The sequence below is a fragment of the Marmota flaviventris genome, chromosome 1 (genome assembly GCF_047511675.1).
Source record: "Marmota flaviventris isolate mMarFla1 chromosome 1, mMarFla1.hap1, whole genome shotgun sequence".
Taxonomy (NCBI): domain Eukaryota; kingdom Metazoa; phylum Chordata; class Mammalia; order Rodentia; family Sciuridae; genus Marmota; species Marmota flaviventris.
The window spans coordinates 135,977,307-136,004,847 of NC_092498.1; the positions used below are offsets into that span (position 1 = coordinate 135,977,307).

General features: G+C 50.9%; 1 protein-coding gene and 2 pseudogenes across 4 annotated transcripts in view; 2 read left to right on the plus strand and 1 right to left on the minus strand.

Annotated features, from left to right (window-relative positions):
- Abcb9 (ATP binding cassette subfamily B member 9) overlaps window positions 1-27,541 on the plus strand; it is a 38,314-nt gene that overhangs the window by 1,141 nt on the left and 9,632 nt on the right. Inside the window, exons 1-7 of one of the 4 annotated variants that reach the window (XM_071609051.1) lie at window positions 9,315-9,379; window positions 15,159-15,858; window positions 20,824-20,938; window positions 21,460-21,590; window positions 22,625-22,830; window positions 24,765-24,962; window positions 25,937-26,065. In XM_071609051.1, coding sequence (XP_071465152.1) covers window positions 15,258-15,858; window positions 20,824-20,938; window positions 21,460-21,590; window positions 22,625-22,830; window positions 24,765-24,962; window positions 25,937-26,065 — 1,380 coding nt within the window. In that variant the 5' untranslated portion in view covers window positions 9,315-9,379; window positions 15,159-15,257. Of the gene's footprint in view, window positions 1-9,314; window positions 9,424-15,158; window positions 15,859-20,823; window positions 20,939-21,459; window positions 21,591-22,624; window positions 22,831-24,764; window positions 24,963-25,936; window positions 26,066-27,541 lie in introns of those variants that run through there. The other 3 variants (XM_027921382.3, XM_071609050.1, XM_071609052.1) reach the window with 3 other exon arrangements.
- On the minus strand, window positions 3,841-3,940 carry LOC114079929 (U6 spliceosomal RNA; annotated as a pseudogene).
- Window positions 14,247-14,347, plus strand: LOC114079928 (U6 spliceosomal RNA; annotated as a pseudogene).

The window sequence follows — 27,541 nt, forward strand, 5'->3', positions numbered from 1 at the left end:
AGGAAAAATGGCTCTGGAGGTTTATTTAAGGGGGTATATCAAAGGCAGGGATAAGGTTTCAAGGGAGGAGTCTTGCTTGGGGATGTCTTGCAGTCAGCAGGTTGATTGACATCTTGGCAGGCCATACCCATCTCAGGTGCTGTGTGGGCCACCGCAGAGTGGATTAGAAATTCACATTGTCCCTGGGCAATTGACCAGAAAAATTGTCCACAGCCTATAAAAAACAATATGGGGTTGGAACCCAACAATCATTTCCAGACACCAGGTGTCTCTCTTCACTAGCTCCCATGCACAGTGACCCACATGTTATCCCATGGATGGCTCCTGACACCGGATGCTGCCACAGAAAGAGCCTGGGAAACCCTAACATCCTGTGACTCGGGTCACTGGCTATACTCTCCTGATGTCTCCGTCAACACATTTAGGGTTCCAAGCCTCCAGCTAGCAAAGCCTCTCCCTGCCTCCAGCATCCTAGGAGACCAAAAGAGCCCCTCATTTCTGGGCCAAGGCTACAACAGCCCTACAGGTTTTCACACTGGCTGTGCAGGAGCCTGTATGCACATGGGAATGCACCTGACTGTGTGGAGGGGTGTTTAGAGCTGCGTACAAGCTCTCTGCCCACATTAGTTTTCTAAGGCCACCATAACAAATAGCCAGAAACTGGGTGGCTTAAAACAATGAAAATGTGTGCTCTCACAACTCTGGTGGCCAGTTAGATAGCATGGTGTTGAGAGAGCCGTGCTCCTGCAGGAGGCTCTAAAGGAAGAGTCTTCTCTGTGTCTTCCAGCTCTAGTGGCTTTGTGGCCACGACACCCCGGTCTTTACCTCTGTGTATGAGACCTCCTCCTCTGTGTATATCCGTCCCTGAGTGTCTTATTAAGACACTTGCATTAGAGTTAGGTAGGGCCCGCTCTCACAATCCAGATAACCTCATCCTGGGGTCTTCATGATATCTACAAAGACCTTTTTTCTAAATACAGTCACATTCACAGGTTCCAGGGATTCGAATGTACACCTGTCTTTTTTGAGAGGGGCGTCATTCCACCCTCAAGAGCTCTCCAGTCGGGTGTGGAAGACAGGAGTAAGCAAGAAAACAAATTCACAAGCCACTTTCTTCCACTCAGTTGCAAATGCTGGGAAGGCAGGTTGGGAGAAGAGAGGGAGAGAGGCCTGGGAGCAGCTGCTCTAGACAGGGCAGCCAGGCAGGACCTGCCCCCTCAGGAGTGACGCTCAGCTGAGATCTGACCACCGCAGCAAGATGTGGCAGGATGTGATTCTAGGCAGGGAAAACGAAAGTCCCTTGTCCTGCAGTGAGAAGGAGCTTGGTTTCATAAAGAATAGCAAAGTGTACAGGGGCTGAGACAGGGAATGAGCCCCGGTGCTGTTGGGACCAAATGATTGTGCATTGGAGGCCATGCGGACACTTTAGGTTTCACTCTTTGTGAGGAGGGAAGCTTTTTGATCCTCACTACAAACACTATGAGAAAAATGAGGGCCAGAGGGTCACCTGGCCCACCCGAGGACAAACGGCTGGTAAGTGAGCTAGTATGGAATTCAACCCAAGTCGAATTCTTCTGAGTTATTCCCAAGGGGCAGTCGGGTCTCCCTCAGTATCCCCTCTCCTCATATGTGAGATCACTGGGCCATGGGGATTCTGGAGCCCAGCCTGGGCCTCCTGAAATTACTGGGCTTCCCCATGGAGGAGGTTACCGTGAAAAGAACCTGACTCCACAGCCCAGAGAAGCTCAGCCAAGAAGGTGCTAAAGGTTGTACAGTTGTCTTGATTGCCCCGTGATAGTGAACGGCCCTGCTAACCAGACAGGGATCTGTTTCCCCAGCTCGATGATCCCCCTAATTGCCTGGGGTGGTCAGTCCCCCAGCCTGGTCCCAGGCAGCCCCCCACCCCACCCCCTCCTCTGCTCCTCCTGATTGGACATCTCTCTTTGCAGCAGTTTGCAAGTTTATCAGCTCAAACAGGCACTCCTCAAGGACCCGTCCTCCTTGAGGACAGTGACCTCACTGCTACCCTGTTCCAGCCTGGGCTTAGTGACCAAGGGAACTGTAGCAAGAGGAGTCAATAAGCATGGAATCTGGACATGCTTCCTTGTTCACTGCTCCAGGTCCTGCTAATTTCATTTTGCAGATGAGGAAACTGAGGCTCAGTGGAGTGTAAGGGCCTATGTAGGGTAGTAAGTGAGCCAGGTGCAATGGCGCACTCCTGCAATCCCAGCAACTTGGAAGGCTGAGGCAGGAGGACTGCAAGTTGGAGGCCAGCCTCAGGGACCTGGCAAGGCCCCAACAACTTAGTGCGGCCCTGTCTCAAAATAAAAAGGATTGCAGATGGAGCTTAGTGGTAGAGCCCTTGGGTTCAATCCCCAGCACCAAAATAAATAAATAAACCTAATGAGTGGCAGAATTAGAACATTCATGAATTAAAACACACTTCTATCTGCCTGGAAGTGGTGTGTGTGTTACACATTCGTCATGTTTGTGTGTATAAATACATGTATATATGTATATGTGTGTTGATGTGTGTGTGTGTGTGTGTGTGCGCGCACAAGCTTTATAAATTGACAGAGCCATATACAAAAGAGGACATAAACCTGGTGTGTGATCCCAGCTACTTGGCAATCTGAGGTGGGAGGTTCACAAGTTTGAGGCCAACCTGGGCAACTTTGTGAGACCCTGTCTCACAATAAACTTTAAAATAGAAAGGGCTAGGGATGCAGTTCATGGTAGGGTGCCCCTCCCCGCCCAAAGAAAATGAAAAGGAGGGTTACAACTCATAAATGTACAATCTGTGAGTTTTCAAACTGGACATACCCATGAGACCAAGACCCACACAGTGCCCAGCCCCACTCTTGGTCACTACCCACCTCCTAGGGCTGATCATCGCCCTGACTCCTAATAGCAAAAGGTAGTCAGTTCTTGCATTTGATACAAAGAAAACCATATCGTATGCTCTCTCCCGCACACTCTCCTGCACACTCTGCTGGGCACTTTCCTGCACACCGCTTCTTTCACTCAAGACCGCATCCTTGAGATTGGCCTTATGAGCTTGTGTGTAGCAGTTGGTGTAGCAGTTTTTCTAGACTGTGTCCTACTTGTTTCAGTGAACTTTGAACTGTTTGCTGACCCTTCCTGCAGTTGGCCAGCATTTGCATTGCTTTTGTTTTGGAGATGTTTTTAAGAAAACTGCTACAAACATTGTTTTTAAAATGTGTGATAAAAGATGCATAAAATTTTAACATTTTGACCAATTTTTTTGAGGGGGGTGCATATCAGTGAAAGAAAAACCACTGAGCCACATCCCCAGCCCTTTTTTGTATTTTATTTAGAGACAGGATCTCACTGACTTTCTTAGCGCCTCACTTTTGTTGAGGCTGGCTTGGAACTCACTATCCTCCTGCCTCAGCCTCCAGAGCCGCTGGGGTTACAGGCATGCGCTGCCACCCCTGGCTTCTGACCACTTTTATTAGATGTTTGTTTTTGGAGAAATTTTAGGTTCACAGCAAAATCTAGTGTGAAGTACAGAGAATTCCCATAATTGCCCCCCATATGCACAGCCCTCCCCAACAATGCCCCTACCAGATTCATGCATGTGCTACTCAGTGAAGCCACATTGACACGTCATTGTCACCCAAAGCCCATGGTTTCCTTTAGAGTTCACTGCTGGAGTTGTATATTCCATGGTTTTTGACAAATGTATATGGCATATATCCACCATTATAATCTCATACAGAGTAGTTTTACTGTCCTAAAAATCCTCCGTGCCCTGCCTGTTCATCCCTTCTCTCTTAACCCCTGGCCAACACTGATTTTTTTTTTTTTTTTTTTTTTTTTTTTATGGAATGCTTCCTGAATGTGTGTGTCACTCTTGTTTAGGGGCCACATTAATCTCTGTATCATTCCAATTTTAGTATATTTGCTGCCAAAGCAAGCATAAACACTAATCTTTTGGATATTGTCATAGTTCTGCCTTTTATCAGAATGTCACATGGCTGGAATTACACAGTGACTTTTTTTTAAGGTGCTGGGGATGGAACCCAGGACTCACACATGCTAAGCACATACTCTACCATTGAACTACACCCAGCTCTGGAATTTCACAGTAATTATTATGTAATTTCCATATTGACTTCTTTCACTGATATGCATTTCAGGTTCTTCCACATCTATTCATTACTTTGATGGCTTATTTATTTTTAGCTCTGAATAAAATTCCATTTTCTGCGTATACCACCTGGGTGCCTTCAGGTCATTTGCCTAGAGTTTATTTACCCTTCACCTCCGGAAGGAGATCTTGCTTGCTTTCAAGTTGAGGCAGTTATCACTAAAGCTTCTGTAAACATCCATATGCAGATTTTTATGTGGACATAAGTTTTTAACCACTCTGGTTAAATACCAAGGAGTGTAATTGCTGGATCGTATGGTAAGAATATGTTTAGTTTTGTAAGAAACTGTCAAGCTGTCTTCCAAAGTACCGTTTTGCATTCCCATCAGGGATGAAGAAGTTCCTGGTGCCAGCCTTTGGGGCGTCAGTGTTCCTGTTCTAACAGGCATGCAGTGGTCTCTCACTGTTGCTTTAATTTGCATTTTCTTGATGGCACAGGATGTGTTGAGCACCTTTTCACATGCTTATTTGGCATCTGTATGTCTTCTTTGGTGAGATGTCCCTAAGATCTTTGACTCATTTTTTTTTTTAATTGGGTGGTTTTCTTTTATTTGAATTTTGAGATTTCTTTGTATGTTTTGGATAAGTCGTTTATCAGATCTATCTTTTGCAAATATTTTACTCCAGTCTGTGGGCTTGTCTCTCCCTCCCCACCCTCGTCTCTGTCTCTTTCTCCCTCCCTCCCTCCCTCTCCCTCTCCCTTTCCTCTCAGTACTGGGGATCTAACCCAGAGGTACTTTACACTGAGCCATATGTTGCTTAGGGCCTCGCTAAGTTGCTGAGGCTGGCTGTGATCCTCCTGCCTTAGCCTCCTGAATCGCTGGGATTATAGACATGCATCACTGCACCCATTTACTTTTTATTTTTGAGACAGGGTTTTGTTAAGTTTCCTAGGGCTTTGCTTAGTTGCTGAGGATGGCTTCAAATTTGTGATTTTCCTGTCTCAGCCTCCCAAGTTTCTGGGACTACAGACATATGCCACCAAGCCTGGCTTTGTCTTCACTTTTTTTTTTTTTAATATTAAAAAAAAATTTTAGTTATAGACGGACACAATATTTTCATTTCTTTTTTTTTTTTTTTTTTTTAATGTGGTGCCGAGGATCAAAACCAGTGCCTCACGTGTGCGAGGCAAATGCTCTGCCACTGAGCCAAAACCCCAGTCCTGTCTTTCTTCACTCTCTTGATAGGGTCCTTCCCAGAGAAGAAATTTTTACCAGTTTATTAATTACATCTTTCATGGATTATGCCTTTGGTGTTGTATCACTAGCCAGCCATAATGGCACATACCTGTTATCCCAGTGACTGGGGAGGTTGAGGCAGGAGGATTACAAGTTGGAGGCCAGCCTTAGCAATTTAATGAGACTGTTTCAAATTTTATAAAAGCTGGAATATGTAGCTCAATGGCAGAGTGCTTGACCACTGAGCTACATCCCCAGCCCTTTTCATTTATTTTTGGGACAGCGTCTCACTAAGTTGTTTGGGACCTCACTAAGTTGCCCAGGCTGGCCTTAAACTCAAGGTCCTCCTGCCTCAGCCTCCCCAGTTACTGGGATTGCAGCTATGCACCACCACACCCAGCACTGTGATGTATTTTGAGGGTATTTAACTTTTTGAGGGTATTTAGATGTCTGTGTCTAGAATCCTTGTTTTACAGGTAAACATCCAATAGTTAGTTTAGCATCATTTATTGAAAAGACTGTCTTTTCTCCATTATGTTGCCTTTGTTCTTTTGTCAAAGATCTGTTAACTGTATTCATGTGGGTCTAGGTCTGTGCTCTCTGTTCTGTTCCATTGATTTATTTGTCTACTATTCCACCAATACCACACTGTCTGGATCACTATGGCCTTGAAGTTGGGAAATAGTCCTCCTGCTTTACTCTCCTTCCATATTATATTATCTATTCTAAGTCTTTTACTTTTCCTTGCATACCTTGGAATTGATTTGTCAACACCCACGAGATAATTTGAGGTCAACCTATTCCTCTCAGTTTTACATTACTAACAGTTTTTACTCGTATTTTGGTAATGCTATTAGGTGAGTAGAGGTTCAGAGTCATCCATCATTCTCCAAAATAATCCTCATTTCCTTACCAGTGCCTTGGGCCGACCTTACAGGGTTTTAAAATTCCACCTTCATAGTACACCAGTGCATAGGTATCTTTATTACCCATCTCTCTGATGAGGAAACAGGGTCAGAGAGAGTAAGGCATCCACCCAAGGTCACACAGCAAAAAGAACCTGAATGTGGATACAATTCTGTCACTTGTGGGTTTTTTTTTTTGTGTGTGTGGTGCTGGGGATTGAACCCAGGACCTTGTATATGTGAGACAAGCACTCTAACAACTTAGCTATATCTCTAGCCCAACTTATGCTTTTTGACGTATCCATCCAAGATACTCTTTTCAAATACATTGTATATTTGCTTTATTTTTACACAAGCAGTATTCTGGCTCAACTTTCCCCAATAGATTTAGGTCATTTCATGCCTTTATATAACTTTCTGTCACATATGTGCCTTTTTTCTCCTGCTATTGAATATTTTACTAAAGGGATGCTCTCTAATTATCTCACCAGTTCCCTATGGGATGGTATTTAGGTTATATCCAGATTTTTGCTACTATAATAGCTGTCTTCATGATGATCTCTTAGCACTTTTCCATTAATTTATACAAGAAATTCTTACTTGATCAAAAGCGTGTTTGGTGTTGTGGTTCAGGGGCAGAGCACTTGCCTAGCACATGTGAGGCACTGGGTTTGATCCTTAGCACCACATAAAATTAAATAAAATTAAGGTATTGTGTCCATCTACAACTAAGAAAAAAAATCTAATGCTTTAAAAAGAAAAGAAAGTGTTTTTGTTTGGGTCGGTACTAGGAACCCAGGGACGCTTAACAACTGAACTACATCCCAAGCCCTTTTTATTTATTATTTTGAGACAGGGTCTCACTAAGTTGCTTAGGACCTCACAAAGTTGCTGAGGCTGGCCTCAACTTGCAATCCTTCTGCCTCAGCCTCCCAAGTCGCTGGGATTACAGGCGTGCACCATGAGGCGCTGCTCAAAAGAAAGTGTTTTAAATTCTGAACTTTACCAAATTCCCCTCCATGAAGGTGTCCCATGTGAGCGGCAGAGGCTGTACTCTGATCCTCTGCCTGAGGACAGACATCTTGTCTCCTGCTCCCTGCTGGGCATTGGCTCATTCCCTACCCAGGGCTCATTTCCATGGTTCAGACCACACTGACCCTTTCTGTTCTTAGATGCCAGGCTAATTCCCACCTCAGGGCTTCTAAACTTGCAGTTCCTTTAGCCCAGATGCTCTTCCCCGCAATCAGCCGTGGCTTCCTCCTCATCTTTCCCCTTCCCCTTTCTCAGAGAAGTGTTTTTCCAATTTGAGTCGCTCCATGCCAATTCCAGTCACTGCCCTGAGTTTTATTTCATTTACAACACTGAAAGGATCCTGTTATTTACTTGTGGTTTTTCTCTCTGCTCTCCAAAGGCTGGGAGTTTTCTTTTCACACACAGCTAGATTCCTAACACCTGGCCCTCAGCAGTCATTCGGTACCTTTGCTGCCTTCTCTCTCCCAATCTCATATAATATTCCATTTTTCTTCATAAAATGTATTTATTTCCTTCTATCATATATAATTTACTTCTAGGTATTGTCTGACTCCCTCACTAGGCTGTCACCTACAGAAGGGGCGAGGATATTGTTTGGTTCATTTCTGGGTGTCACATCTCAAATGCCTATTTGTATTGTTTTGCTTTGTTTTAAGAGACAGGTTCTTGCTATGTTGCCAGGCTGATCCTGAACTCCTGTGCTACAGTGATGCCCCTTCCTCAGCCTTCCGAGTAGCAGCAGCTCCTCGAATGCTTAGAATAGTGTATGATGCATAGTGCTCCATAGACACTCCATAAGTGTCCTCCAGGGAAAAAAGAGAAAACAAACCTGTTCAAGGTTTATCTTCATTGTGTTACCAATGTTGACCCAAGCTAGGTCCTTTTTCCCTCTCGGAATTGTAGAACCCATCAGGCTCAGAGAGACTAAGGCATCCACCCAAGGTCACACAGCAAAAAGAATAGAACCTGGTCAAGCAGCATGGAAAGTTTTATTCTTGGACAAAGAATAGGAGAAGCCCAGAGGCTGAGCAGGTAGTAGATATAGATTAAAGAAAGGAATATTCCTGTGGTTTCTAGGATTGGGTGGAGATTTTCTAAGAATTCAAGTGCTCCTCTGGCTCCTATTAAGGGCTCCTTTGGTCGTTGTCATGGTGATTGTCAACTGACATGGCACAAGATTAAGGAAATCTTAATAGGGAAATGCAGTACAGTGAGATGGTAACGAGCCTAAAAAAGAACCACGCTTGCATTGCAGCTGAAGCTATCGGGTCAGGTTCTACCTGTGCTGTCCTGGTGGGTAAGCAGGCAGTTGGTCAATTTCCTTAGTTCTAGGATGCAAAAAGTATGGTTAATATATTGTGTAAGACTCTCAAAGAAAAAGTATGGATAAATATTTTAGGTTGCATCGATCCTCGTACAGAATGTGTAGATTCGTTAGTTTGGGATAAGCAACTTGGCCCTTTTTCCTCAGTGACAGTTGCATGGATGAGTGAGGATCCTAACCCCCAACCTCCAGGGTTCACAGGCTGTCCTCCAGGGAAAAAAGAGAAAACAAACCTGTTAAAGAGCAGGTTTCCAGCAGGTGAGGTCTTTTGGGTGACCTGAGCAGGACCTGCAACCTCCAGGTAAACCCAGAGCTTGGAGGCCAGCGAGCCAGATGGGGGCGTGGCTTGCCGCAGGTGAGCAGGCGACTAGCCCCGGCCCCGCCCCAAGAGGCTCCGCCTTCCGGGGGAGGCTCATAGACCTCTAGCCAGGAAGCCCCGCCCCGTTTGCTAGACCATGCCCAATTTCCCGGGCCCCGCCCCGCCAGCGAGATTTCGCTAGGTCGTACCCTGGGAGCCCCGCCCTTCTTGGAATCCCTGCCTACTCCGCCCCCCCGAGGCCCCGCCCCGCCTGTCAGCCGGCCGCTGCGCCCGCGGGGCTCAGCTCCGACCTTGCAGCGGCGTAGCGCGGGTAGGAGGCGGGAGCAGCGGCGGGCGGAGCGCAGCAGGCTCAGCTCGCAGCGCGATCTCCAATGAGCTGCGTGGAACCTGCGCCCTGGACGACCTGAGCCAGCTGCGCGCCCCCCGCTACGGCCCACCTGGTGCCAGGTAAGGGCCCAGCGAGAGGGACCCCCGACCTAAGACCCTACCAGGTTAGTGCGCCAGGCCGGACACTGCGTGGGGAGCGTATGGGTACCCTTGCCTCGGTGGGAATAGGCATCTCGGCAGAAGGTGGGAACCTCCTTAGGCCCCTGCCAGGATACCTGGGACCCGGGCACTGCAGATGCCAGCCCCCTCCCCCACCGCCCCCGTCCCGGCAGCATCCCTTCAGGGCCTGCAGGGTGGATGTTGTATTTCTTTTAACCCCTGAGGCGACGCCATCTCCTGGAAAATGGTGTGAAGAGAGCATTTTGGTGGGATCTTGGGAGGCTGATGTTCCGCTATGATGGGGCTGGAGTGACTTCTGAGGGTTCCCCACCTCCCACAGCAGGGCCTGACAGAGATCCTGAGCTCTCTGGCTATGATAGAAGCCTGGGGGTGGCCTGGGCCTGCCCACTTGGGCAGAGCCAGTCCCTTCAGTTTTCCCAGATGGCCCTTGGGCTGACACTGCTCCTCATGCACCCTCCTGGGCAGTTAGGCCTGTGGGTGCTCCTGCCCCGCCCTGGTTTCTGGGCCTCTGTGGAAATAGGCCTCCTCCCCCAGCTTGCTTTAACTGAGATAGCTTTAAGCTGGGTTGATGGACTACCCGCCTTCTGCCCCACCCCTGAAGATGGGATGGCCTCCAGGCCCCTGCTTCAGGTGGCCCAGGGCCAAGAGGAAGGCTATAGGAAGGGTTCCCCAGTTTGCTTGGCTTAGGCCACAAGTTACCTGCTGCAACTTTCCCAAGTCCCAGAGTGAGGACCAGGCCCAACATGGAACACAGTGAGCTCAGTGAGGGTGGGAATCAGGATGGAACCACATGGGCCCAGCCCAGAACTGTCCCTGCCTCCAGAGATCCCACTGCAACACCATCCACCACACAGGCCTCTGCCAGCCAGTGCATGCTGAGCAGCCACTGGGTCTTCCCAAGGCTAATCCACGTTAGGGTAAAAGGCTCATCAAGTTCGGGGTGCACAGGGGCCACTTGGGCCACACAAGTCAGGACCTTTTCCTGCAATCCCTTAGTAGCCTGGGTAGGGGACCCCCAAAAGAGTGAAGTGTCAGTTCTTGATTCTGCCTTCAACCATTTCCCATAGGCCACTCAGCCTCCTCAAGCTGTCTGGTGGGCATGGTAACTGTGGGCCTCCAGGGTGGTGGTGAAGAGCTGGGAGGTGCCTAGCACCTAGTAACTCCTTGCAGATGGTAGCTGTTGTGGTTGTAGTAAGAGTTATTTATTATTTCTTGGTTGTTCCATACCTTTTTCTGAAACTGACTGTTGGAGAAGCCCAACCAGTGTCTCCTCTACTGGGAAGAAAGGTCTTTAATGAGGCCTCCAGTGGGGATAGGGTCCCTTGCTAAATGCCATTCCTTAGGATTTGGAATGATAGCAAGTTGCTCCTGTCTGCCCTGGGCCATGTGGGGCCTGCCCTGGCCTCTGGCCACCACCTTGTCCTTGTCTCTTAGGCCACACACATCACCTGAATACCCACAGTTTGCCCTCCAGAGCCATTTGTCCAGCTCAGCTGAGTCCTCAGAGTCGGGCAGATGGAGGGCAGGGACATGCAGCCTCATGATCTCCAGCCTCCCCACCCTGCAGCCTTAGCTTGTGGTCTTGTCCCCTTCCTTCTCCTGCTTAGTAACTTTAAAAATAACAGAGTAACTTGTCCTCACTGAAGACTGTAACCTGATCTGAACTGAGTTAGATTCTGCTCAGCCCGGAGCTTGGAGTAGAAGGACTCAGCACTTGGGGGTAGGGAGCTTGGGTGCTATCATGCTCTGCTTAGCTTGCTGTGTGGCTCTGGATAAGTCTCACCTCTGCCCTCCCTGGGCTTCACTTCCTCAAATGCAAAGCATGATTCAGAGGGTCCATGTCATTGTTTGGAATTTTGTTTATTCCTGAGAAGATAAGTATTGGGGGCTCCCAGGTAGGCAGCTGGCCACCTGGGTTGTGGGACATCAGGAAGGAACTCCCCCAGTGACTAGGAGTCAGAGGTGGGGACCTGGCCAGGCTCCTGGGCTGCAATCCAGCCTTCATGACCCTGGCTGATCTGTTACCTTTCCTGCTTCTGAGCCCCAACCCCTTTCTGGGGATGTGGATCTTGTGCCCACCAAGACGAGGCAGCGGCTGAGGTGACTGGCAGGACCTAGTGCAGCTGGCAGTGGTTTGGCCAGGAGAACAGGTTGGCACTGGGCCAGGAGCTTCCCTTCCTGGGCTCTGAGTGGAGCTCACCCACTCCCTCACTCCCCAAGGCCTCTGCATTGCAGCAGATGGAGCCTGCGCTGGCAGCTCAGCAAGAGCTGGGGTAGAGCAAGGGCCCAGCCAGGGGCAGTTGCCCATCCCACCCCTTCTCCTTTTCCCTGACCTGACTTGGCCTTGGCTCTCCTTGGAGCAGCGGTAGCTGACTGAGCAAGCAGCATCTCTGAGATGGACTAGAATCTGCCTGGAGGTGTTGGGGTAACAGCAGGGCCAAGCCTTGAGGGCCATGATGTCTCATTCCTCTCTGCATCTCAGACCCCTTCTTAGCATCTTGAGGGAGCTTGCCTACCCACTGGAGAGGTTGTTTTGCAGGATTAGAGCTATGGAGTTGAGAACACAGATACTGGAGCTTTCCATCCCAGCTCTTCCTAGCTGTGTGACCTGGAGCAGGTCACTTGACTTCTCTGCCTCAGACTTCTCAATTGTAAAATGAGGGAAATAACAGAACCTACTTCATAGGATACTTGTGAGCATTAATATGTATAAGTCACTTAGAACATTGCTTTGCACATGTCAACATCAATAAGTGTCAGATATTATTGTTGCCATTGTTATCCTCCTCATTATTTCCACCTTTGCTGCTTTGCCTGAGCCCTCACCGATGTGGACTCTTTTCCTTAAATAAGCGTACCCTGTTAGCATTTGTTATATTAAGAAGTATTGGTTGTAGCTCAGAGGAAAAGCGCTTGCCTAGCATGTGTGAGGCACTGGGGTTCGATTCTCAGCACCACATATAAATAAATAAAATGGAGGTTCATGGACAACTATATATATATATATATATATATATATATATATATATATATAAAGTCTTAGAGGCTAGGGGTTGTGGCTCAGTGGTAGAGAACTTGCCTACCATGTATGAGGCCCTGGTTTGATTCTCAGCACCACATATAAATAAATGCGTAAAATAAAGGTTCATCAACAACTAAAAAATTTTAAAAAAAAGAAGTGTTGAGCAAGATACAGTGGTGCATCCCTATGAGCCCAACAACTTGAGATGCTGAGGCAGGAATATCTCAAGTTCAAGGCCTGCCTCAGCAACTTAGTAAAACCCTATCTCAAATTAAAATAAAAAATAAAAATAAAAAGGGTCAGGGGTGTAGTTCAGTGGTAGAGCACCCATGGGTTCAATCCCTAAGACTGGGGAATGTCTTAGCCTGATGATTAAGAGCCCAGATTCTGGGCCCAGACAGACCTAAGTCCACATCTCAGCTTTGCTGTTCACCAGCTGTGTGATCATGGACAAATTATTAACTTCTCAGGGCCTCAATTTCTCATCTGCTAGCTGGGGATGATGACATGCAAATCTCACAGAGTTGTGATGATTTTATAAGTGAACACACGGAAGCTCACAGCCAGGGCTGGGCTAGTGAAGTGCTGTTACTTAACTGTGTGCTGTGGTTATTGGACACCTGCTGTGTGCCAGGCAGGCAGGGAGTCAGGTGCTGGGATCCTTCACATACCAGCTTAAGTTCTGGTTTGGGCCTGGTTGTCTGAGTGTATGGATCAGGTGACTTTGTTCCTCTGTGCCTCAGTTTCTTAAGCTGTAAGTGTAGGTTCAGTCACTCCACAGCACAGGTTCATCCCCTCTGCCTGGATTCAGCCATAGGGAGAGAACCTCTCTCAGGCCATACTCCCATCATGGTCACAATTCACAGCTGCCCCTCCTGTCACTCCCTTCAGGATCTCACTTAGTGCTGAAACTGGCCTTGAACTTAGGATCCTCTGACTCAGCCTCCTGAATAGATGGGATTAGGTATGCACCTGGCTTGGTTACTATTTCTTCCTTCCTTTCCTTTCCCTCCCTCCCTCCCTCCCTTCCTTCCTTCTTTCTTTCTTTTTTAACATGGAATGCTTCCTGAATTTGCGAGTCATCCTCCAGAGCTTTGCCCAGTTTGCAGACAGGACAGCCAAGCCCCCTTCCAGGAAGCACAGGTCAGGAGTTGGTGCTCAGGGACACGCCACAGCCCAGACCCAGCCTCACCCTAGACAAGCTCCACCTGCAGATTCAGGCCACCAGTCCTGCTTCCTGTGTCCGAGGCCCCCAGTGTGGGGATGTGCTTAGGTCAAAACAGACATCAAGACCCAGAAAACCAAAAGATCCTAGGGCTGCATGAAGAGGTTCTGGAAACTTCCAAGTAGATGCAGAGGCCCCTGGGCTGCAGTGAGACCAGCAAGACGTACCCAACACTTCAAACTCTCTCTTCTCCTAAGGGTAGAGGTTTAGTTGAAGTAGGAGGAAAGCAAACAAGCCTTTATCTTGTGCTCACTGAATATAGTTAGTGATGATCAGCAACAATTATTATGTGCCAGACACCATGCCCGGAACTCACTGAGGCTCACGCATTAAACTTCATGCTAACATTTTACAAATGAGAAAACTAGTTCAGAGAAGTTAGTGGCATTAAAAATAGTGGCCTGGGCTGGGGTTGTGGCTCAGTGGTAGAGCGCTTGCCTAGCATGCATGAAGCAATGGGTTCGATCCCTGGCACCACATAAAAATAAACAAAATAAAGGTATTGTGTCCATCTACAACTAAAAAAAATAAATAAATAAAAATAAATAGTGACCAAGCACTTGCTTCAGCAGCACATATACTAAAATTTGAACAATATAGAGGATTAGCATGGCCCCTGCATGAGGATGACTCTCAAATTCAGGAAGCATTCCATGTTTTAAAAAAAAAGAAAGAAATAGTAACCAAGCCAGACTGGTGGTGCACACCTAATCCCATCTATTCAGGAGACTGAGTCAGAGGATCCTAAGTTCAAGGCCAGTCTCCGTATTTAGTGAGACCCTGTCTCAAAAAATAAAATGAAAAGGGCCGGGCATGTGGCTCGGTGGCAGAGTACTTGCTTAGCATGTGCGAGCCCTTGGGTTCCGTTCCCAGCACTGCCAAAATGAAAAATGACCACAGTGCCCACTTGTAGAACTCTTCTAATCTCAACTTCACCCTTATGTTGGTGACAAAATCCTCCCAGATCTACTCCCACGCCTCACCTCTGAGCTCACAGGCCTCCTTGCCTTCCTCAAGTTCGTGAGACTCACTCCTGCCTCAGGGCTCGGCCACGCCTCTTTCTAGTCTTGCTCAAAGTCTTCACCGTGAGATCTCCCCTGGCCCCCCGGAGGTAAAACTCCCCCATTACCTTCTTGCCCCTCACTTCTTACCCCTCCTTTCCCCTCCCAGCCCTAATCTCAACATTCTATACCATTTACTTACTAATCTATCTCCCACATGACCCTGTCCATCTCACGAGAGCAAGGATCTGTTGTTTTTGTTCGTTGTTAAATCCCCAACCCGAAGAACAGGCTTGGCCTATTGCAGGTGGGAATATTAATGTTCCTTGAGTGAATGGAAGCGTCATAGCACTCTTGTTATTGCCACTTTACAAATAAGGAGACTGAGGCTCAGAGATGCCAAGTGACTTGCTCAAGGTCATACAGCCAGAAAGTACCAACTTGAACCCCTGCCTGATGCTTGCCCCATAGGTCAGTCTTGCCCTGTAGACCATGATGGCCTTGCCCCCGTGATTGACAGCCTGCCCCTGGTGCCTGCCCCTTGGCACCTGCCTGCGGCCAGCCAGCAGGATGAGGCTATGGAAGGCAGTGGTGGTGACGTTGGCCTTCATGAGCATGGACGTCGGTGTGACCACGGCCATCTATGCCTTCAGCCACCTTGACCGCAGCCTGCTGGAGGACATCCGTCACTTCAACATCTTTGACTCGGTGCTGGACCTCTGGGCAGCTTGCCTGTACCGCAGCTGCCTGCTGCTGGGGGCCACCATCGGGGTGGCCAAGAACAGTGCCCTGGGGCCGCGGCGGCTGCGGGCCTCGTGGGTGGTCATCACCCTCGTGTGCCTCTTGGTGGGCATCTACGCTATGGTCAAGCTGCTGCTCTTCTCTGAAGTGCGCAGGCCCATCCGGGACCCGTGGTTCTGGGCCCTGTTTGTGTGGACGTACGTCTCGCTGGCCGCCTCCTTCCTGCTCTGGTGGCTGCTGTCCACTGTGAGGCCAGATGCCGAAGCCCTGGAGCCAGGGGCGGCCACCGAGGCTAAGGGCTTCCACAGGGAGGCCCGACCTGCAGCCGAGCAGGCGTCGGGGGCCACGCTACAGAAGCTGCTGTCCTATACCAAGCCCGATATGGCCTTCCTTGTGGCTGCCTCCTTCTTCCTCATCATGGCGGCTCTGGGTAAGTGAAGGCCTGGGGCACAGCCCGGGTCACACGAGGGCTGAGGGCTCAGTGTTTGACCTACCAGGTCGAACCTCCAGGTGCTAAGAGAAGGAAACCCGAATTTCACTCCTACCTAATTCTACTCCTGACTACCCTGATCTTCCTGCCCAGGACTAACTCTGGGAGAATGTTCTAGAAAATTCCAGGGGGCAGGAAACAAGTTCTCACCTTTCTTTTCTTACTCCCAGTGTTTCCCTAGGCAGCAAGCACCTAAAAGCATGTCACCCCTGACCTCTGAACTCCAGGCTCTGTTCCCTTAATGCACCCTGCATCTCTGCCCTTTAGCTGCATCTTGCAACTGCATCCTAGTCTCCTCGTTGTTGGGCTCTTGGGCTATTTTGGGGGTTTTCCTCTCAAAATGAATAACTTTGTTCATACACATTTTGTGAATGTGGCTCGATCTAAAGAATACATTCCGGAAAGTGGGATTGCTGGGCCAAAAGCATTTTTTGGTAATAAAACAAAATAGAATAGAAAACTTAAGGGTACCTTGCCTGTGATAAGATGAAACATTGTTTTGCAAAATTTTATGTTAGTTACCTCTGCCTATGTGCCACTGTGCCTTGGTTTGAGGTCAACATGCTGCCTCTTGGGTCTGGCCCACTCCAGCACCATGGCGGGGAGGTAGAATGGCAGGATCCAAACTCTGTGGTTCTGAGGTTCACAAGGCCTGGGTTAGAACCTCAGCACTGCTCCCTGAATTGCTGTGTGACCTGTTTCAACCTCACTTCTCTTGTCTATGGAATGAGGACTAGCAGCATTCTTATTTCAAGGCCTTGAAAAACTTGAATAAAAACAGATAGGACAAGGGCTAAGCACTTCATGATGAGCACACGGGAATATTGGCTGTTATGACTCTCAGCATTTCAATTCACCAGATCTGAGCCTGGGATAGAGACAAACCCAGAATTAGCTGGGCACAGCAGCTCGTGCCCATAGTCTTAGTGACTTGGCATTCTGAAGCAGGAAGATTGTAAGTTGGAGGTCTGTCTGGGCAATTCAGCAAGACTCTCTCTCTCAATAAAAAAAAGGGCCAGGGATGTAACCCAGCCTCTGGGTGCCCCTGGATTCAATCCCCAGCACCAGAAAGAAAAGCCAGGACATTCTCCAAGAAGACAGGCCACACTTGTAACTGGCCCGATTCTGTAGCCCCTCCTCTTGCTGCCTGCCCTCCACTGTCTCAGGCTCCTCATAGTGTGTGATGGGCCCCGGCCTCAGCCTTCTTGTCTGTCAAAGGGGCAGATAGTCCCATCATTCCTGTGGTGGTGAAGGCCAGCAAGCTGATGGGGGACTGGGACATTCCAGGCACAGAACATTCCCAGTAATATGTGTGACAAGTGTCAGGGGACCCCTTTCCACTTCACCAGCAGTTTCTCCTGGTCACACTCCAAGGCCTGGACGTCCCTCCTTGAAAAGCCTTCTCAGATCTGTGACCGTGGCTCTTTGCACTCGATTGTATACTGATGACATAAGAATCACACGTTTTCCTGCCTCCTGCCAGGCCTAACTCACTTGGGTCCCAGTGCCCAGCACAGGGACAAGCTCCCTGAGTCAGTGGGTAAGCAAATGACTATCCTACAGCAGGCAGATGTCAACCCTGTCTGCACCTCGTCTCCCCACCCACTGGTGCCCTGTGTCAGCTGGTTGTGCTCAGGGAATATAGCGTCCTACAAGACTGCCACGCAGATTCTGCCAGCCTGCAGGGTTGCACCAAGGTCAAGGGCTCAGACTTGGGCTCAGGCCCCCCAAATTCAGAGAACTTCAGGAAAGTTCCGATCTCAGATTTCCACACTGAAACAGTGTCTTTTTTTTTTTTTTTTTTTGTACTGGGGAGTGAATCCAGGGGCACTTAACCACTGAGCCACATCCCCAGTCATTTTTTGTATTTTATTTAGAGACGGGTCTCACCGAGTTACTCACGGTCTCACTAAGTTTCTGAGGCTGGCTTTGAATTCAAGATCCTCCTACCTCAGTCTCAGAGGGTGGGCAGATAACAGGAGTGAGCCACCCTGGCCGGCTGAAATGGGGGGCCTCTGCTGGAATTAGGTGAGACTGTGGGAACTAGATAAGAGAAAGCACAGTGACTAGCAAGATCATCCAGCAAATGTAAGGAAATTGATCATTATTTTTCAATCAAGGGCATTGAGTCATGCCCAGCTTTTTCTGTATCCCCATAATCTAAAAACAGGAAAAAAGAATAAAACCAAAATCAACCCATCACCCATTGGGAAAAAAGGCTAGTTTGTGTTGAGTATTTCCTATTAACTTGGGATTCCTTTTTTTAATGCGTATTCTAACATTGTTTTGAATTTTTTAAATTGTTTTTCTTACGTTATTGGGGATCAAACTCAGGGCCTCACGCATGCTAGGCAAGCACTTTACCACTAGGCTCTATCCCAGCCATAAACTGGGATTCTTAAATGTGGATTCTTGGCAGTCCAGGTACATAAATGTGGGTAAGTACTTAACCACTCTGAACTCCAGTTTCCTCTTCTGTGGAAAGTGTACATTTCCATGGGAAAAATAACAATACCAGCCCTGTGGGATCATGGGGTGACATCTGGGACTTGAAGATGGTAAGGGAGCAGATATCTGGGATAAGAATGTCCCACCTGGGCATGGTAGTGCATACCTATAATCCCAGTGTCTCGGAAGGCTGAGACAGGAGGATTGTGAGTTCAAAGCCAGCCTCAGCAAAAGCAGGGCACTAAGCAACTCAGTGAGACCTTGTCTCTAATAAAATCCAAAATAGGGCTGGGGAATGTGGCTTAGGAGTACAGGGGTCAAGTACCCTTGAGTTCAATCCCCGAGACCAAAAAAAAAGTGCTCCAGGCAGAGGGATTAGCTGTGCCCAAGTCCTGGTGGAAGGGTGGCTGCTGGCCCAAGAAATAGCCAGGGCAGAGTGGAGCAGGGTAAGCAAGAGAGAGAAAGTCAGGTTGCTCACCAGGGACCCTGTGGTGTAGGTTTGTTGTGAGTCACTGCAGAACTTTGGCTTTGGTGGTGGTGCACACCTATAATTCCAGTGGCTTGGGAGGCTGAGGCAGGAGAATGGAAAGTTTGAGGCCAGCCTCAGCCACTTAGGCCCTAAATAACTTACTGAGACTCTGTCTCAAAAAAATAAAAAGGGCTGGGAAGAAGCTCAGTGGTAAAGCATCCCTGGGTTCAGTCCCTAGAATTAAATAAAAAAAAAAAAATTAAAAACTAGGTGGGGCAGGGGATTTTGGCTTTTACCCTGGCTGAGTTGGGAGCCAGTGGATGGGAACCATCTGAGTCACGTTAGCAGGATGCCACTGTCTACAGAGGAGGACAGGCCCATGGGGGAGGGGGAGGAGCAGCTATTGAGCTGGTGCAGGCAAGATTGGCAACTTGGAGCAAGGTGGAGGCGGTGAGAGCAGTGAGGGCGATGGAACTCTGAAAATATCCCAAAAGCAGAGCTGCAGGATTTGGAGTTTCACGTGATTCTCGTGCAGATTCCACAGAGGAAAAGGTTAGTTTGCATAATGCCTCACATAACACCTGGGACCCAGGAAAGTCATCGTTATCATCGATGCTTGTGGTTGGAGCTCACCGATGCCTTTTCTGTGGGTAAACTGAGTCAGAACTGCAACTCGGGCAGCACTGAGCAGCTGCGGTTGGAGACCCCATCTGGCTGAAGACTATGGGGTCTGAAGCCCATTAGGCCTCCATCTTGTAGTTCCTGCCAAATCCAGCAGAGGGCACTAGAACCACAGGAACTTGGCAGCCAGCTTAAGCAGAGTGGGCCAGGGCTGAGGATCCACACCTGCCCAGACTTCATTCACTGACCTTTATTGATCACCTACTGCATGCCCAGCTTCAACCCTAACTCTCTCTGTGGAAAGAGTTATAGTAAAAACAGGTCTTGGGACAAGCAGGGACCGAGCCCAGAGAGGCCATCCACATTCTGTGTCCACCTTTTCCATGAGAGTGGACATCCCAGGTTACTGGGGGGCAGGTGTCTTAGCAGTTCATTTGTGCTTCTGTAACAAAATACCACAGACTGGTAATTTATGAACAATAGGAATGTCTTCCTCACCACTCAGAGAAGTCCGTGATCAAGGCTCCAGCAGGCTTTACATCTGGTGAGGAGACATCTCTGTGTCTCCCAGATGGAGTCACATTGCTGCTTCTCCAAAGGAGGGACACTGTCCTCTCATGGAAGAAGGCAGAAGGGCCCTAATCCCATCCATGAGGACTTCAAGGCCCCAGCCTGTAATGCTGTCATATTAGTGATTAAATTCAACTTTGAATTTTGGGGGACACATTCAGAACCTAGCAGGAGGGGACAACGGAAGACGCCCTGAATTGGAGGCTAATTTGAGTCAAGTCTCAGTATTTCCCCTTACTTCCTATGTGATCTTGAACGAATGACTCAGCCTCTCTGAGGCTCCAGGATTGTCGCAAAGCCACAGGATGACAAGAGGGTGAGAAGTCACCTGGCAAGGTGTGAAGTGCCCACCACGAGGGGTGGGGCAGCAACGATCAGCACTGCATGGAGCCAGAACACCAGCCCCTTCCCGGGTCTTCCCAGGAGAAGAGCATAACCCGATTTGGCTTCCACCAGCCACTGCCTGCTGGGTGGCTCCTCAGCTGAGAAATGGGTGATGCCGGGGCCTGCCGTGAAGGGAAGGGACCATCATCACATGTGCCCTTGGCCACCACCCTCCATGCCTGGTGGCCATCGCTAACATCAACCCAGTCTGTGCGGTCAGAGCCAGTGTCTCCTGTGTCCCTGTTCTCTGCAGAGGGGGGTGGGCAGTGAGCAGCCCGGGGCCCCATGTGGGAAGCAGAGTTACCCAGAGGAGAGCCCCTGGGAGCGGGCAGAGCCCCCTGGGAGCGGGCAGAGCAGGCTGGTGTGGGCTCCTGCTGCAGACGGACACCCTGAGCCCGCCCTGCCTCCCCCAGGCGAGACCTTCCTGCCCTACTACACAGGCCGCGCCATCGACAGCATCGTCATCCAGAAGAGCATGGACCAGTTCAGCACTGCTGTCATTGTCGTCTGTCTGCTGGCCATCGGCAGGTAGCCACTCGGCCCACCCTGCCCCGCACGCCCCAGGCCTGTATCCCTGGATGGGGGTTGTGGGGGTGCCAGGGCCTGTTCTCAAGGAAAAGTGGGGGCTGGAAATGCCTCTGGGGCCTGTCCGACAGCCCGTCGCCTGGTGACCAGCTCCCAAACTGGCTTAGAAACCTCGTCCCTGTGATCAGACCACATCCTAGTGCTGCACCCTCTTGTCTTGGTCCTCAGGATGCCCCTTTCCCTCCCTGGCTGCTTTCTGAGCAGGAACCTAGGCCTAAGAGAAGGTCTAGCTTCAGTGTGCTGTTCTGGAAGGGAGGGTCAGCTGGCAGAGCTGAGCCCCTTGCCTGCCCTTGCCCTCATGGGGAGCTCCTGCAGGGAAGGAGGGACACCCCCACAGTGTCAGCCCTGGACAGTGGCCTGAGGCTGGGTGCTCCTGCTGTCCTGCCAGCAGCGGAGGGGCGGCCGGGTGGTGGTTGTCGCAGTCGGAAGGACGCGGTGCTATAACATCTCTTATCTGCAATTAGCTCATTTGCCGCAGGTATTCGGGGCGGCATTTTCACCCTCATATTTGCCAGACTGAACATTCGCCTCAGGAACTGTCTCTTCCGCTCTCTGGTGTCTCAGGAGACGAGCTTCTTTGACGAGAATCGCACAGGTTGGTCCTGTTGGTGATGTGGGCAAGGGTGGGCTTACCTGGGTACGTGGTGGGCTCAGGCCCACTGCTCCCATGTCAAGTTCAGGGTGGAAGCACGCAGGGGTAGGCTGGCACCGCTGGCCTGGCCTGAGCCCTGGAGAGCTGGTCCACCCACCGAGGTTTTGATGTGAGCTGTGGCCACCATAGGACCCTGGCCAGGCCACTCCAGGTCTCTGCTAGAGCCAAGGCCTCACTTTGCAAGGCCCTGTGGAAACCACAAGGGCCAGGACTACCCAGCCTGTGACCTGTGGGGGTGAGCGGGTGGGACACAGACAAGAGCAGCAATAGAAATCCGGTGTCCAGCCAAGACCCCAAGCTCTGAGACAGACCAGCCTGCTCCAAACCCTGGCTCCTCCACTAACCTCTCAGAGCCTGTTTTCTCCTCTGAGAAATGGGAAAAATAACTAAGTGCCAAGCCTGGTGCAGGGCACACACCTGTTAATCACAGCTGCTCAGGAGGCTGAGGCCAGCCTCAATAACTTAACAGACCCAGGCATGGAAGCACTCACCTGTAATCATAGTGACCCAGGAGGCCGAGGCAGGAAGATCGTGAGTTTGAAGCCAGCCTCAGCAACTCAGTGAGACCCTGTCTCAAAATAAAGAATAAAAAGTACTGGGGATGTGGCTCAGTGGAGAAGTGCCCTAGGTTCAGTCCCCAATGCTGGGAGGTGCTGCCAGGCTTTGGGCCCAGTGTCCCACATTAGGTAAGGGGCACTGCTCTCGCCCCCTCCCCAGCACTGACTGTTGCCCTCCATGGGGAGGAGGACTGCTGCCCCTTTCCAGTTCGCCTCCCCTATACGATGGGGTGGCATGGGGCTTACTCACCATGCTGGCCACTAGGTCTGGGCTCCCAAGAGCCCTTGAGGAGTGCCCTCCCCATCCTACCCAGAAGACAGGGACTCCCCAGTGTCTGCGTCAGGAGCCTCTTAGTGTCCCCTGCGCCCACCACAGTGGCCCTTGTTGCTGCAGCGGGAGCTGAGCTGCCTGTGTTCCAGGGGACCTCATCTCCCGCCTCACCTCGGACACCACCATGGTCAGCGACCTGGTCTCCCAGAACATCAACATCTTCCTGAGGAACACAGTCAAGGTCACGGGCGTGGTGGTCTTCATGTTCAGCCTCTCGTGGCAGCTCTCCCTGGTCACCTTCATGGGCTTCCCCATCATCATGATGGTGTCCAACATCTATGGCAAGTACTACAAGGTAGGCCCTACCTGGCCCCACTGTCTGAGCCCTGGTGACCGGCCAGCTGGAGGCTGGGTTATGTTCGTTTATCCACTTGCTCGTCAGATAGACAGTCATTGAGCGCCTACAATGTGCAGGCCTGGGAGGCATCAGTGGAACAGACAGGCCCTGCCCTCCTGGAGCTCCCATTCTAGTGGAAGAAATGGACCATAAGTGATGATCACAGCAAGTCCCCCAGGGCTGTGGGAGATGGCAAGTGCCGAGGAGAAACAGGAAGCGAAGAGATAGAGACTGAGCACAGGTAGTGGCAGTTACAGCCTTGCTGGGAGGGATCAGAAGGAGGTAGATGTCTAGCGCCAGGGGGCACAGCCAGTTCAAAGGCCCTGAGGAGGGGATGGGCCTGGTGTCTGAGGAGCTGCAAGGTGGCCAGCAAGGCTGCAGTGATGGGGGAGGAGCAGGTACCCGCTATAAGGGAGGAGGTGACAGGCAGAAGGCACAGGTCTTGCAAGGACTCTGAGCCACCAGCTCACTCTTCCTATGGGTTGTGAGGGGGCTTGGGCCCCTCCAGCTGCCCCCTGCCCCTGCCTTTGCTGGGAAGCAGGCCTGTGACGAGTCCTAAGGGACAAGGCTGGGTCCAGACAGGCATGCCTGTGAGCGTGACAGCTGCAGAAGCCCCTTCCCCAGTGGTCCCAGTCCATGGGAGGGCTGCTAAGCAGAGGCTTTGGTACATGATGGACTAGGTCTTGCTGGAGAGATCACTGTCCCCAGCTCCATGGGAACCTTTGGAACTCGTGATCTAAGGCCAGAGTAGTGAAGGAAGCCATCTCCTTCCCAGTCCCAAATGATTCCAGTTCCCATGACCCTCTCTAGCCACAGGGGAAGGGTCTCTTCCCCACAGTCCTGAGTCACAAGCCCACCAGTTTCCTCATTGAGTAGAGAAGGCAAAGAGTTGGAAACTGAGCTTCTGCTCCCAACTCCCGCTTCCTGCTGGACAGGGCCACTGTCCCAGTGTCCCCTGGGTTATGGGCAGGCCCCTAGAGTCCCCATTCTGTGCCTTGGGCCCTGCTGTCATATATAGGTGGGCAGAGCCTCAGGGAAGTTCTACGTAGCTTGTCTACCTCACATCAGATTGTGTTAAATATGGCCAGCGAGTCATCCCCACAGACCACACACACAGCTCCGTAGCCAGACACAGCTGCACGGTGAGGCTCCCTGGGGCACCCCAGCATCCTGTGTGCCTCATGTGGCCTGGGCATGGAACACAAAGTCCTGGGGCACGCTGCTACACAATCCCATCTGGGCCTCGCAGGCAGCTCTTCAGGCTGGTTTGAGGCTCTGAGTGTGTTGACTAGAGCGATGAGCACGGCTCCGCCCAGGGTCTCCTCCAGAGCCCTTCACCTGGGACCACTCCTCAAACATCTACCTTTGATCATAGGTACACAGCAGGGGCAGGTTTCATAAGCGTGTCCTCTACTGCTGTCTAGAACTTGGCTGGGAGTTCTGGAATCTCTGTGCCACCCTCAGACTCTCACTAATTTATGCTGATGATGTCAACAGTACCCCCTTCAGAGCTGGCATTTCTCGAATGGCATACAACCTGAGCAGCTGTCCAGGGTCTCTCTGCTCTTATGCCAGCACAGGATCACGATTGAGGCTCCTTTTCTGAAAGAATTCCCAGCCCACAGTCATGAGTGGCTTCCTTTGAGAACTGAAGATGACTTAAAGATTGCCCCTCACCCCCCAGGAGCTGGGCCAGCAACCCGAGGGCCCTGCGGGAGCCTGTTCTCAGCTGGGAGGAGACAGGGTGGGAGTGGAACTGGACCTTCTCCTTTCATCTGGGGACTTCCTGCAGCACCATGGAAAGGGAGAAAGGTCCAGAGAGGCCTGGGGCTCCGGCACACAGTGAGGCTGTCTGTTTGGGGGGTCTCCTCCTTGTCCCCTCCTGCCCACAGAGACTTTCCAAGGAGGTCCAGAGTGCCCTGGCCAGAGCCAGCAACACGGCTGAGGAGACCATCAGCGCCATGAAGACTGTGCGCAGCTTTGCCAATGAGGAAGAGGAGGCAGAGGTGTATTTGCGGAAGCTGCAGCAGGTGTACAAGCTGAACCGGAAGGAGGCGGCTGCCTACATGTACTACGTCTGGGGCAGTGGGGTACGTGCCCCTGGCCAGCAGGCCTGATGTGGAGAATGGGATGCAAACTGGGGAATCCCTCCATCCAGGACCTTGGCCCAGATCCTCACATGTCAAAACTAGCACAGAGATCTTTCCAGAAAAGAATGCAGCCTTCTGGTGCATGTCCTCTGGGCGCCTCTGCTATCTCTGGGGCATGGGTGGCAGGAAGGGTAGGACCTTCTTCATTCACCTGGGGCCCACCTAGGCCACCTTCTGGCAGGTCTCATGCCTCAGCCTCACACTCCCCAGGTGAGTCCCGGGCCCTCCCGGAGAACGCGGCCCCATTGAGAGGTGGCTGGTGGGGGCAGAGGGGAGAAGGTACATTTTGTAGCATCCATAAAGGTACCTGTGGTCCAGACTTGACCTCATCCTGAGCTGGGGATGAGACAGACTGTGGCCCTGGGCCGGTTGTGGGTTGTTCTAAGTACCAGTCCATTCATCTCCCAGACCACCCGCCATGAGCAAAAGGGGGCAAGGGTGCCCCAGACACAGCCCCTCCTTCATGGAGCCTAGCTGGGAGGAAACAGACCTCATTGTCCCACTCTGTCCAGCTGGCTGTGTAGCTTTAGCGACCTCTCTGAGCTGCGCTTTTCCCAATGAGGAGGACTAATAGCTCTCCTTGGCCAGCTGAGGAGCTTGGGGTGGTGTGTGTATGCCAGGACCTTACAAAGGAAGCCTTGTTCTCAGGCCAAGCCCACAGCCTACCCCTGCTGGAGGCCTTTGTGGGGAACCTCTCCAGGGCAGGGGGAGGGGAGGGCCTGAGGGAGAGGCCACAGTGGGGCGGACCTCCGTGCCAATGGCTGGAGTTGGAGTTTGTGGCTGTGTGTGCAGAGACCTCAAGGGCTGCTCTCATCTCCCTGTGTCCCCACCTCCCTGGGATTTAGGGAATTGAGAGACAGGGGTGGGGTCTGAGCCAAGGCCCCAGTGACCCAAACCCTCTCCCTTCACCCCAGCTCACGCTGCTGGTGGTCCAGGTCAGTATTCTCTACTATGGAGGCCACCTCGTCATCTCGGGACAGATGACCAGCGGCAACCTCATCGCCTTCATCATCTACGAGTTCGTCCTGGGGGATTGTATGGAGGTGAGGGCCTGGGTGGGAGGGTATAGGGAGAGCAGCTAAGGTGGGGGGCCGAGGGTGTCGTGGTGTCTCCTTTAAGATAGGTCATCATAACCATGAAGGTCCTGCAAACAGGTAACTCCGTGGATCCAGCCAAATGGCAGTGACAGTTGACGTCAGGAAATGCTCATAAGAGCTTCCTGAGAGGTTCTGAAATTCCCATTTCACAGAAAAGGAAACTGAGACTCAGAGAAGTCAAGTGACTTGCCCACACGTTGGGTGGGGAGCTGTGTTCAGAGCTGGCCAGGTGGCACCTCGGCTCAGCCCCCGTGAAGAGTGGCGCCAAGCACGGGCAGCCAGGGGTGTTGCAGACTGGGCTTGCATTTAGGTCCCCGCCTAGCAGACCTGCGACTGGGTGGACCACACCCGTTTGTCTGGGAGGTGCCCAAAAACTGGGGAATGGGTGTGGGAGGTGAGCTGGAAAAGGGAAGGAGGTCCACAGAGCTGTGTGCGCAGCGGGCTCCGTCCTCCCGTGACCCCTAGGGCCAGCCCACGCAGCAGCCCCAAGCACCCACCGCCCTGGTGGAGCCAGGCGGAGCCCTGAGCGTCTGGCCCAGGCCATGGTCAGTGCCTGCAGGGGCGCTGCCGGTTCTCCGTGCGCCTCCTCCCCAGAGAAAAAACCCCCGCACCCACACCAGATGTGGGGACCACTGCAGCCACCCCTGTGCTGCTGATGGACTCGGCAATCATTCTGCCTCTGGGAATCCATGCTTCAGAAATACCCACTGCCAGTGGGCAAAAGCCTGTCAAGGATGTCTGGGGCAGCGTTGTCCATTTGCGTGAGTGACAAGCAACCCAAATGCCCCCGCATCAGCCAAAGGACAAATATGGTACATCTCTGTGCCAGAGATGGTATGTCCGTACTTTGAAATCCCAGAGATTCAGGAGGCTAAGGAGGAGGATCCCGAATTCAAAGCCAGCCTGGGCGACCCAATGAGACCCCATCTCAAAAGAAAAAGGACTGGAGATGTGGCTCAATGGTAGAGCACTCCTGGGTTGAGTCTCAACACAGGAAAAAAAAATTAAAAAGGAAGGAAGAAAGAAATGCTAGGCAGCCCTCCAGGAATGAGGCAGACTTTTCTGAACTAAAACACACTATCCAACACAAACAGAAAACCCCTGATCGAGCCGGGTAGTCTGATGCCCTTTTTATTTTATTTTAATATTTTTTTAGTTGTAGATGGACACAATACCTTTATTTTATTTGTTTATTTATATGTGGTGCTGAGGATCTGACCCAGGGCCTCACACATGTGAGGCAAGCGCTCTGCCACTGAGCCACAGCCCCAGTCCCTCATTTGTGCATTCTTAAAATCTCAAAATGAATTGGCTATGATGTGCATGTATTTGTGAACACACAGAGAAAGGGCTGAAAAGATACAATACATTGGTAACTATGGCCATCTCTGGGATAAAGGAGCGTGAAAAAGAAGCCACCCA